At 37.9% G+C, this 12,970-nt stretch overlaps 1 protein-coding gene across 2 annotated transcripts in view; it reads right to left on the bottom strand.

Moving 5' to 3' along the window:
• The window catches only part of Uqcc1 (ubiquinol-cytochrome c reductase complex assembly factor 1), a 90,231-nt gene that overhangs the window by 33,985 nt on the left and 43,276 nt on the right, over window positions 1-12,970 (bottom strand). For both annotated transcript variants that reach the window (XM_076851743.1, XM_076851744.1), the window contains exon 7: window positions 6,064-6,172. In XM_076851743.1, the coding sequence (XP_076707858.1) occupies window positions 6,064-6,172 (109 nt within the window). The remainder of the gene's footprint in view (window positions 1-6,063; window positions 6,173-12,970) is intronic.

Genomic DNA, 12,970 nt, shown 5'->3' on the forward strand with positions numbered 1-12,970 from the left:
AAATAAATATTTTAAAAAATTCTCTCTCTCTCTCTCTCTCTCTCTCTCCCCTCTCTTTAAAAAAAAAAAAAAGAAAAAGAAAAAGAAAAGAAAAAGAAATACATATATTTATAAACTTTTTCTCAGTATTTGAGACTGAACCCAGGGCATTCTACCATTGAGCTATATCCCCAATCCTTTTAATTAGTTAATTAATTAATTTCTTTATTTGGTACAGGAGGTTAAACCCAGGGGCATTTAATCATTGACCACATCCCCAGCCATTTTTAATATTTTTTTTAGAGACAGGGTCTCACTGAGTTGCTTAGAGCCTCACTAAGTTGCTGAGGTTGGCTTTGAACATGCAATCTTCCTGCCTTAGCCTCCTGAGCTGCTGGGATCCTTTTTATTTTGATCCTTTTTATTTGCCCAGGCTGGCCTCAAATTTGCAATTGTCTTGTCTCTGCCTACAGAGTAACTAAGGTTTCAGGCATGCTCCACTATGCCTAGCTAAACTTTCTTTTTCTTTTTTTTTTTTCCTTAGAATGAAATAATTCCATCAGAAAATGGGAAAGCATGGGGTGGGGGGACAGCAAAATTGCCGGTAAGGGAAATGTTTTCCCATTTCTTTTTCTTCCAATTTTTAAGACTAACACGGCAAACAAATATCTTCAGAATAAAAAGGATATTTCCCTGAACCATTTTTTTCAATACTTATTCTGGGCTTCCAAAGCTGTTTTCTTTCATTCTTTAGATATTTACTGGGTACCCATTCAGCCCAGACAAGAGGCAATTATAGGTACTTTGGAGAATACAAAGAGGGACATATGATCCTGTCCCCAGGAATTTACCTGGAAGTCTGTCAACATACATGAGTGATCATGATACAAAATAGAATAAGTGCCTGAGGAAAGGTACATGAAAATTATTACGTATTTGCAGCTAAGGAAAACTGGGACTGGTTTCCAGTTTGGTGAAGGCATTGGGGCTGGAGCGTTAGGGCAGTCTAGGTGTATGCACCAAATGAAGAAAGATGCAAAACAAGAACGGCAAGACATTCGGCCTGGCCAGAGGGAAGAGTATATGAAAGCAAGGATGGAATGTGATGGTCACTGAGTGCTAAGTGCCAGGCACATGTGCTAGAAAGTTTCACATATTTAAGGTTCAAGAACTAGGGGAAATGAGTTTGGAGAGATGGTCTGGAGTGTGATCACTGAGAACCTTGCAATGTGAAACACTGGTTCTGAGGCAGAAGTTAACAAAGGAGTCCAGTTTAGCCCACAGCTTTACCACCTTTCCCTCTGCACCATTCCATCAAGCAGCTCTGCTATGGTGAGAGCAGGAGACCAGGTGATGAAAGAAGTAGGCTTATTCTTATTCTGTCATACTACTATCAAGAAATCATCTGAAGTCTTGCTGAGGCAACTGGCATGCCAAGGTCCAGATAGGATGAACTGTAATTTCTGAAGTACAGCTTACTCCCACCCCTTCCCACCTCTGCCTCCCTGGCTTGGAAAGCTTAAACCTGTTCATTGTAAGCCACAAGGTGGAGATGTCTGGCAGAGCAGAACTGAGAGGAAGTCATTTAGTCAGCCTAAGGTTACCATTAACACTTTGAGCCACTGCCTTGAGCTAATTTTTATGTTTGTTTTTTAAGTTTGGTTGAAATGTCACAAATGGAAAAATTAAGTAAAGCGCCCCGGTTAGCCACAAGACTGGACACACCTGGCTGCAAACCCAGCAAAAGAAACTTACTTCATTAGTAGAGAGAAGCAGAGAGTGAAATTTACATCTAAAATCTGCCTGCACTAGGAGAAAGTGCTGAGGCCAAAGGCGCTGTCTGTTTTTACAGCTGTGTCAAGTCTTAGTTCTTACTCTTACCAACACTCAGGAGTGCGGCAAGGGCCCAAGGAAAAATGGTCTCCAACCTCTTCAGCTGCAACTCAGCTCACAAAGGTTTTTAAGAACCAGTTAATGAAATAAAACAAGACCAGATGAGGTGATATAATGAACTTTATTTCCACAGCTAATTTATATGTTTAAATCCCAAATAATATTTTTTTTAAAGTCAGAACACTCTAAATTATTGATGTGATTTTTGAAACCTCAAATTTAACACTTGCTTTTTATACCAGCTTCACTGATGATATATGAGTCTGCCCCATTTTTGCAATCGTTGGGCTCCTAAAAAGCTGGTAAAAAGAAAACTTTGGTAAAATGACAGTTCTCCCACCTATATGAAATGAGAGCTCTAATGTCAAAGGAGTTCTTGATTGGAATTCTAATTCCAAAGGAGTTGTTGATTCAAATTTCTGATTCATTAGTTTGCCATTGGCTTTCATGGTTCTTGATCTTACCCACACCAACCCACTCAAAGTAATGGCCTCTAAGAATTCTTTCACATGAGAAAAATCACCACTATATTGATCTGTTTTATAAATTTTACTTGTTATCTGAGTTTTCTTACAGAGGTATAACTGAGATGCCAAATAACACAGATAGATTTGCAAATTACCACCTACAAATCATAGGTTTTCAAAGCTGAAAAGAAACTTGGAAATCATGTAGTCAGACCCATCACCACCTGGTGCTTTTTTTTAATGAAGAAATGAGGCACAGAAGATACAAAGAGGAAAGACTTACCAGTCTGGGTGAGTACCAGGCCAGACTGGCTCCATGTTACCTACTACTTTTCTCCAGCCACATGTCCCATTTCTTCCAGTTGTATGCTCACAGAAGCCTGAGATTCCCTCTACACATACACAACTCAGACATGGTTAATGTACTAATGTCTTGCTATACAAAGGGGTCTCTTTATACCATGAGGTTGGAAAGGGCGGGATCAAGTCAATTATAATAGAAAAGCAATAAGAGTAATTCCTCAACTCTTCCAAATCTCTATTATTCTTAAATCATTGTCTTTTACTTATAGTCTTTATAATTAAATCAGAGCTTGGGCATTTCTCTTCATGAAGGCAGTTTAAGAACCTGTACTATAGGAATCACCTACTACCTTGCTATTCAAAGTGTGGCTACCTCCTCCCCTATCCTGCATCATTAGCAACATTAGCATGACCTGGAAGCTTTTTAGAAATGTAGATTCTTAGCATGGTGGTACATGCCTATAATCCCAGCAACTCTGGAGGCTAAGGCAGGAGGATTCAGTGATGTAGCAAACTCCTGCCTCAAAATTTTTTAAAAGGATAGGGTGTACAGATCAGTGGTTGAGTGCCCCTGGGTTCAATTCCCAGTACAAAAAAAAAAAAAAATCACTTCTCTGACCCCATCCCCAAACCTACTGAATCAGAATATGTATCTTAATTTTAATAAGATCCTCAGGTAAACTATAGATAGACACATTAAAGTCTGAGGAACACTGATCTAAAACACTTCCTTTCAGGGCAGCAAATAGGGGGAAAAAAAAAAGGCTGGATAAAATAGGGGCACACTAATTCCTGTAGGACTGCACTGATGTACAAATGGACCAGAGACTAGTAAATCAGGCATGATTTATCTGATAAATAAGGTGACTTTGAAACAGAATTCCAAGCTGGGCACAGTGGTGCACACCTGTAATCCCAGCGGCTCCCAGCGGCTCGGGAGGCTGAGGCAGGAGAATCACGAGTTTAAAGCCAGCCTCAGCAAAAGTGAGGGGTTAAGCAACTCAGTGAGACCCTGTCTCTAAATAAAATACAAAGTAGGGCTGGGGATGTGGCTCAGTGGTCAAGTGCCCCTGAGTTCAATCCCTAAACCAAAAAAACAAAAACAAAAACCAGAATTCCAGAGGCAGAAGTTCAATTTACTGACTCATTCTGACAAATATTCAATCAATGTTTATTATGTAAGCAAAAAACTGAACAAGACAGCTTCCTGCTTTTATAAAGCCTACAGTTAAATAGAAGGGAGATTACACAAAAATAACACAGGAGGGCTCGAAATGTTGAATATTATGATAGAGATGTGAAAGGAAATTCATGGAAGTGGGGGACAATGAAAATATTCCTGTGGTCCAGGAGTCAGCAATTTATGGCTTACTAAGCTATTCAGGATGGGACAGCTGTGACCCACATGGCTCCAGTGGCCCAACTTCCAGCAGAGTTTAGTCAACAGTGATAAGAAAAACAAGTTCACTAATAGAAGAGCTACTGCGTGACCAAGTGGCTGGCAGTGAGCCAAGGCTTTGGCTGACCAGAGGGTATCACTGGTCATCATTAAATGGGATGCTGTGTGTTGCCACAGAACTGCATACTGAGAACTTGAGGGCATGTGGAACAGTCAGCTGCATGAATAGCTTAAAGGTTGCTGATTTCACTCAACAGCCAAGAGAGCTGACAAGCTCAACAGTGAGAAAAATGAAAATGGAACTAGAGACAATTACAAAGAAAGTTCAATACTGATTTCAAAAATGATGATAATGATGATGATGATGATGAAGGAATGCCATGTAAATGTCAATGAAAATACTTAAGCAAACCCATGTTTGCCAAGCTTCCTATAGATGCAGCTCCTTCAAAGACATATAAGAATCTGAAAAATCCCTCAACCCAGGTTCCTAAGAGGCAACCATCCCCTCCATGATGTAGTCTCAAAGACTACAATTTTACACACAGAATAAACACAAATGCCAACAGACAATAGCATAAGAATGTGTGAAGATAGTCACAATAAATAAAAGTAAAACATGAAGCATGGAAAGAAAGTTGCATATAAGTACATAAAGAAAACACACTACATATTTTCTATAGATAGCATAGGAAAGAGTTTTAAAAGATACACGCCAGGGCTGGGGTTGTGGATCAGAGGTACAGCGCTTGCCTAGCATATGCGTGAGGCACTGGGTTGGATCCTCAGCACCACATAAAAATAAAGATATTGTGTTCACCTATAACTAAAAAACATTTTTTTTTAAATTAAAAAAAAAAAAAAAGATACACACCAAAATGGAAATGGTGGTTATTTCTTGGAAAGAGATAAATGGCCAGGATTGAGATTGATGATTAAAGAAATTTTAGCCTTAGTTAACACATTTTGAATTTAAAAAACAAGTGTAAGTAAAAACATTTTTAATACATATTAGTGAAAAAAGCCAAGACTCAGAATAGAGTACATAGTATAAGCCCACCTGTGTCATGTTAAAAGAATATACATTTATATATTTGTATTTGTATAGAAAATACTAGAAAAATATACATCAATTCTGACCTGTGGTTACTTATGGGGAATTGAAATAAGAAAAATACACTTGTTTTTTACATTAAGCACTTTCTACTGCTTGTTTTTATTCTATGAGCATATGTGACTTTTCTAATAAATTAAGCCATTTTGTGACCCAGTCAGATGGTTCTCCCAAGCTGGAAGATAACAAATTAGGAAATAACAAGGAACTACTAAAAATTAAAGGTCTAGAGATAAAACATAATTGCTTCTCAGTCTTTTGGCTATGATCAAGTATGGAGACAAAAATAGACAAAATTACTGTTTATATAATGAATAGTATCCCAATGTTTTGGTTTCATTCTTCTACTGTCATCATACTCCTGGTGACATATATATCATATACTCTCCTTTCTAAGGCTAATTATTAAATGTACTGATGTATGTTTTCAGTGGATATTCTGCTGAAGTTTTTTATGTTGCTAGTGATCGAGGAGCTTGCTTTTTCAGCTCCTGAGAATAGTGCAAGAACTGAAATATTTATAACATGATTTTTATATCAGAACTGGTTCACATATTACATTAGTATCAAAAGCAAAGTGTCCTTAAACTGGATTAGTATTTGATTCCCTTCTTTACCCATTCCATCCCTTCTATCACCATGATTTGGGACGTGTAACCTCTTCTCCATACCCAGGATGTCCTCACACTGATAAACCACAATAACATGTATAAACACATAATGTATCTATAGTGTGTCAGTCTCAATAGAGGTAGAAAAGTAACACCAGCTGAAATGCCTCTAGACATAAGGCAGCATTTCACAGAAATCCAAAGCAAGGCCACTCTAAAACAGATAAAACCCCACACTCCAGTCAGGCAATCCCTCACCAGAGTTGTCCAGATCCAGATCTGACATCCAGCACTTACCCCCATGACTCTGCCACGCTGCTCAACATCTTCCCACATAAAATGAACTATGATACGACACATATATTTCCCACTCCGGCCTTCCTGCTTCATTCGGACTAGACACATCCTAGTGGGAAGAAGACAGAGAGGCTGTTAGGCATTGTTCACACCTTACATTTACATCAGAGTGATTTTTAGCAAAGGGCATCGAATCAAAAAAACTGGAAGTGACCTTTTTAAAAAATGTTTATTCACATACAATGCAGACTTTATAAACTGTATTAACCTTAACTGTACAGTTTGATGAATTTTTACACAATATTATCCATGAAAGCATCACCCAGATGGACATGGGTTATTCAGAGCACCTCAGAAGGCTCCCTCATACGTGGAAGAGACCACATTTAGTTGTGAGAAGATAAGCAAATTTGAACCCTTCATTTTACTGATGGAAACAGAAATCCTAAAGAATAAAAGTAATTTTCCTGACATCACAAAGTCATCTATTTACTGAGTAAGAACAACACTGTCCCTATAGTAGCCACTAGAAATCTGTGGCTATTGAGCACTTTAAATGTGAATAAATCCAAAGACTTCAAAGATTTAGTCCAAGAAAGAGAATAGAAAATATCCAATTTTTAAAATTGATTTCATGTTGAAATAATATTTCAGATGAGTTAAATATATTTAACTAATATATTTAAATATATATAACTAATTTTAAATATAAAATATATTATTAATTTCATTTGTTCCTTTTGGCTTTTAAAACTCTCAGCCACTTAGGAGGCTGAGTCAGGAGGACCCCAAGGATCCCAAGTTCAAACTCAGCCTTAGCAACTTAGCAAAGTCTTACATAACTCAATGATACCCTGTTTCTAATAAAATATTTAAAAAGGGCTGGAGATGTGGTTCAGTGGTTAAGCACCCTTGGGTTCAATCCTTGGAATAAGAAAAAAAAAAAAACTTAGCTACTACAAAATTTTAAATTACAGGTATAGCTTGCATTGTATTTCTGTTCGATAACACTTGTCTAGAACACAGATCATAGAAAGTATTATAATTACTTTTTTTAAAGTATTAAATTGTTTCACCCACTTGATATAAATTCCACTGAAAGCAAAGATCAAGTTTTGGTTTTTTTCAACATTGTATCTCCATGTAGAAGACATTCAATAGATATGTACTGAATAACTAAATGAATAAACATAATAAGGCCAAGTTTAGGGCCCTTTCCCTATGCCACATAGCCAGAAGGTTCTCTGCTTATAACCTCATATATGAAGATAAAAGCTATATTTTATTAACTAATAAATATTATATTTAATTATATATAAGAATATAAGCAAGATCACCAACCTCTCAAATTGGTTCCTAATTTTATAACCATACTGATTTCTACTGTCCGTCATTAATTGTTAAGTAGCTACAACAGACCAGTCACCTAAAAGACAATTCCTGCTGAAATTATGGAATGATCAGTCTAAACTGACAATTCTCTCTCCTAATATAATTAATCCTGCCCATTAAAATCTACTAGCAACAGCGTGGTACAACAAAACAATTCCAGCCTGGCCTGCCTAAACATCTCTTTTCATGACTAAGATGGAGAAAGAAAACATACTTATCAAACTGCCAAATGACAAGAAGCTAGACAGAAAAACAATATGCTAGATGACCCAACCATGAGCTAAAAATATTTCAAACAGGCTGTGTCAATGGCTGAAGAACAAATGCAGGGGTACAAGGATAGATGAGACACAACTACCTACATGTGAAAACATCTTACAGGTAAAGTCAACAAAATGATGATATTGCCTCCCATTAAAGTGATTTTAGATATAGCCGTGGAACTATATCCTCAACACGCAAAGTGAGACTTCGGTTCTACTCAGCACAGATCAAGATCTATTTGGAATAGCAGAATCTACTGACTACAGTTTTGAACATTATATTTTAAGAGACAAAAGGATACAGTTAGTTGGAAGAATAAGTTCTGGTGTTCCACTGCACAATAGGGTGACCACAGTTAACAATAATATATTACATATTCTATGATAGTAGAAGCAAATGTGACTCCATTTTGTTTTATGACTTCATCCTGTAGAACGACCATGCCAAGTAGAAGGGTCATGACTGGGGTGATGTTCTTTTCCTATTGCTATAGAAACCTTTAAGAACACGGAACTACCTAATGGGGCATTGTTTCTGTAACTAGGATAACAAGACTCTGTTTCTGTAACTGGGTTGACTGGGCTAACTGTGATTGGTTAGGCTTCCCGCCACTTGACTGCACTCTCCCGCTTCTGTAACCTGCTTGCTTGCATTGGCTAGACCCCCGAACATTCCTTTTGAGGTTTTCAGTCTTATAAGGAGCACCCTTGCAACTGTTCGGGGCTGATCAGGGGAACAGCTTTATGTTCTGGTCAGCCGCCACTAATGTGCTTCAATAAAGGCTTGATTCGATTATATGTGAGTGGTCTGGAAGTCAGTTTATGAAACCCCGGGACAAAGCTTTAACTGTAACAATTCCAAACAGCTAGAAGAGAGATTTTGAATGTTCTCACCCTGAAGAAATAGTATATATATGAGGTGATGGATATGCTAATTACTCTGACTTGATTACTATATAATGTAACATATATCAAATTTCACATTAGAGCTGGGGCTATAGCTCAATTGGTGGAGTGCTTGCCTCACATGCACAAGGCCCTGGGTTCAATCCCTAGCACCAAAAAAAAAAAAAAAAAAATTACATTATAGCTGGGTGCAGTGGCACACACCTGTAATCCCAGTGGCTCAGGAAGCTGAGACAGGAGAATCACGAATTCAAGCCAACCTCAGCAAAGGCGAGGCACTAAGCAACCAGTGAGACCCTGTCTCGGAATAAAATACAAAATAGGGCTGGGGATGTAGCTCAGTGGTTGAGTAACCCTGAGTTCAATCCCTGATTCCAAAAAAAAAAAAAAAAAAATCACATTATACCCCTCAAATATGTATAATTATGTGTCAATTAAAAATAAAATAAAATTTAAAGAGAAAAGTAGAAGAGATGAAAGATAAGAAGGCATCTAACTTGGAGAAAAATAGGAGAGGGGCCTTAAACATAACAGATAAATGACTAGACTGTTTATCCAAGAGTGTGAATTAAAACCAAGGGGTGGGCCATAGAGGGAGAAAGATTTACTCAATAGTGAACAACAAGATCTGAATGACAGTTGGGCATGGAGGCTCATGCCTGTAATCTCAGCGACTTGGGAGGGTCAGACAGGAAGACTGCAAGTTCAAGGGCAGCCTCAGTAACTTAGGGAGACTCTGTCTCAAAATAAAAAACAAAAAGGGCTGAGGATGTGGGTCAGTGATTAAGTGCTGCTGGGGAGGGGGAGGAGGGGGAGGGGGAGGAGGAGGAGGAGGAGGAGACAACAATGACGCTGCCGCCTCCGCCTTGAATAATAGAAAGGAGGACTGATCTCAAAAAGTAGAGTACTTGCCCATTACTGAATAAATGTTTGTTTGGGAACACAGCTCACACAGAAGGCTGACTACCTGATCTCTAATGTGATTCAATGTTACGATTCTTTATTTGTAACCTCTAAATGTGAACCCAATTAGTGCCTAAGAAATAACACTTAGAGACAATAATGAAACAAGTTATGGAAAAAGACTGGCCTACTTTATATGATACAGAAACCAACTGGGGAAAGTTCAACAGTCCTTTCTCACAAGACTTTTCTAAAAGTTAATCAAATCACTCATGTCAGTCTCTCACCTGAAAAGACACTGTGTGTTTTGATGCTTAAGTGTCGTCAGAGGCCAATTCATCAACACCAATAATGAGGTAATGGAATTCTTCATTTATTTGAAAATTCTGTAGTTTGTTAATACACCTGCCCTCTGAGGTTTAAAAGGCATGGATTTTTCTCAGACCATAAACTTTCTAACTATATCAACATGGGGTGAAGTGTTTTGGGTTTCACAGCACAGCTCATTCATAGCTCTTATAGATAACAGTTGCTCAAATGATTGAAAAGATAATACAAAATAAAGACATTCTCAAGAAGGTGACTGACAATTCATCCAATGAACATAACTGAGCTCCTACTGTGTGGAGGTATATGACTGGTGTGGGTATTTCAGTGATGGGTAAAGCTAGAACCCAGCTTTCAAGGAGCAGTTTGTCTCCTTGGGGAGGTGCCACATGCAAACAGCCCTAAAAGACAATATGATAAGTATCCCAGGAGAAAGTGCAATGGAGTTTAAGAGGATTATTTTTGACTGGGATCAGAGAAAGCTTATGGAAAAGGAGACATTGTACCTGGGGCTTAGAAGAGTAGCTGAAGTTGGATAAGCAGAGACAAAAAAAAAAAAAAAAGGGTGGCGGGGTGGGGAGTGGGGGGTGGGGGGGTAGGAACTTTCTAGGACTGGGGATGTAGCTCAGAGATAGAGCATTTGCAAGACCTTGGGTTTAATCCCCAACACTGGCTTTCCAACAAATAGAATATTAAAAGCAAAGGCAGGGATATGGAAGAGGTCAGCACATGGTAAGGGAAAAATGAATACCTACATGTGTGGGAGGGCAGGTTATAGGAAACAGGAAAATGGATCTAGAAAAGTCATGAAGGGTTTGAAATGTCCTAATAAGAAAAAGTCTAAGACTAAGGAGACCAAGGTGAGCCACTGGAAGAAGAAATGTAGTAAGATTTTGGCATTCAAAACAGATGAGAGCAAATGAAAAGTTAACCCTTTCTTCCCAGCCTCAGCCCTGCAATTAAATATTGTCACCAGGGCTAAAAAATTACAACTTTGGTGAATATTTGCTTTAAAAGAACAATGGTAATCAGAGCTGTTGTTCCAAAAACACTCACTGAAGACAGCACTGCCTTTTGAGAGATACTTAATCAGCAAAGTTTGTTATAACCTACATCTAACAGTTAAGAAAATATGAATTGCCTGTAAATGCAAGGAGGGAAAATGTGAATTACTACTAAAACAATGTAGCAAATTAGTTTGATGGATATTTGATTGATACAAAACACTTTCAAATATAAAGCTCTAGAGCAAAATTTCAGCTTAAGTTTTAAACCAAACCAGGAAGGGGATAGGGTTGTAGCTCAGTGGTAGAGTACTTATATGCCTAGAACACATGAGGCACTGGGTTCAATCCTCAGCACTACATAAAAATAAATAAATAAAATAAAGGTAATGTGACCATCTATAACTAAAAAAAAAAAAAAGAAAAGAAAAAAATTAGGAATCATTTCTTCTAACAACAGCTAGTGTGCTAATGATTCCCATGAATTCTAGGAAAATAAGATCCAATCCTCAGGGCTGTTCAATCACCAGCACTATTCAGTTATCTAAAAGCTCAATTAATTTTTGCCCTAAGTTTGTGAATCACATTCTTTACGTAATGAAGGACAGAAAAATAGTCCTATTGTGAAGAACATTTGTGTTTATCCCGTTCAAGGGAAAAGCAGAGCTGAAGGTTGGGCCCACAGCTGGACAGCCAGCCTCCTGGGAAGTCCAGACAAGAGGCTGAAGGCCAATTCCTAGACTACTTGACCTTGAAGTTTATCACAGTCTACTCCTTTCTCTGTTAACAACTGTTGTGAACAGGTAATACGTGTACAAGGTAATAAAAACAAAGTCTCCTTGCTACTTTCCTCCCCTAGCCAATCATAGTAACTAGTTTCTTAGGAATCCCTCCTGGATGAATACCTATTCATCCTTTTACATAAATGGGAAGCTTCTTTTCTTTCCCTTTTTTCACAATGGCAACATTCTACACACATTATTTTTACATTGAGAAATACCTTATATATTATCATATAAGATGGAAGTGAATAGAGCTCAATTACAACTCTGTTTCATCCACAGATACCACAGTTGTCCTAACGGAGTCTTTTATGAACACCAGAGATAATAGATTTTTACTAATTTACAACAATTGTTAAGGTAACATCTGATCTAGGCTAAATTCAGTTCATCTGCAAATTTTCCTATTCTAAAAATGACTAAAGAAAAAAAACTTAAATAGTAAAAATGAACAAGAGCTATAATTAACAACAAAGGCAACTATGTGCCAGATACTAGACTAAGGGCTTTGGACATGTTTCATTTAATCTTTATAATTCTATGAGGTTACTATTTCCTACAGTCTCCATTTCACAGCTGAGAAAACCAAGTCCTAGTAGCCCATTCATACGTCAAAGCTGAGGTCTGAACCTACACAATATGATCCCACAGTCATATTGTGTTTGCCTTCTTGAACAACTAGAACAAATTCACCAGAACCCTTTTACTGTATTTTTTTACTTAATCCTCACAAGGGCAGTAATTTAAGTTTCAAAACAAACATCACATTAGAAATAGCATATCGGAAGAGAAAAGACTAGCTAACTTTAGGCAAGCATGTCTATAACGACAAAATATAGCCAGGCATGAGGGTGCATACCTGAAGTCCCAACTATTCAAGAGGGTGCAGTAGGAGGATCACTGGAGCTTAGGAGTTCAAGATCAGCCTGGGCAACATATGAGACCTTGTCTCAAAACAAAACAAAAAGTAACTGTTGGTTGTCTAACAGGAAAGGGGGAAATTAAAAATTTATTTGAAATACACACACATACACAAAAAATGGCACAGCAATAGAACAGGGTAAATCTACCCACTGCAACTCAAAAACAACTGTATGGCAAAATACAGTTTAGAGTTACCAGGACTGGAGCTGGAGCTCAGCAGTAGAGTGCCCCTGAGTTCAATACCCATATGGCAAAAAGTAAAAATAAGATGAGAGAGAGAGAGAGAATGAGGCTTGGCTGAGTATAAGAGTAGAGCACTTGCCTAGCATGCATGAGGCCCTGGGTCCAGCCCATTACTGCCCCCCCCAAAAAAGTTATTAGGATAGCCTGAACCATCCAGGGAATA

The sequence above is a fragment of the Callospermophilus lateralis genome, chromosome 3, assembly GCF_048772815.1.
Source record: "Callospermophilus lateralis isolate mCalLat2 chromosome 3, mCalLat2.hap1, whole genome shotgun sequence".
In the NCBI taxonomy this organism is placed as follows: domain Eukaryota; kingdom Metazoa; phylum Chordata; class Mammalia; order Rodentia; family Sciuridae; genus Callospermophilus; species Callospermophilus lateralis.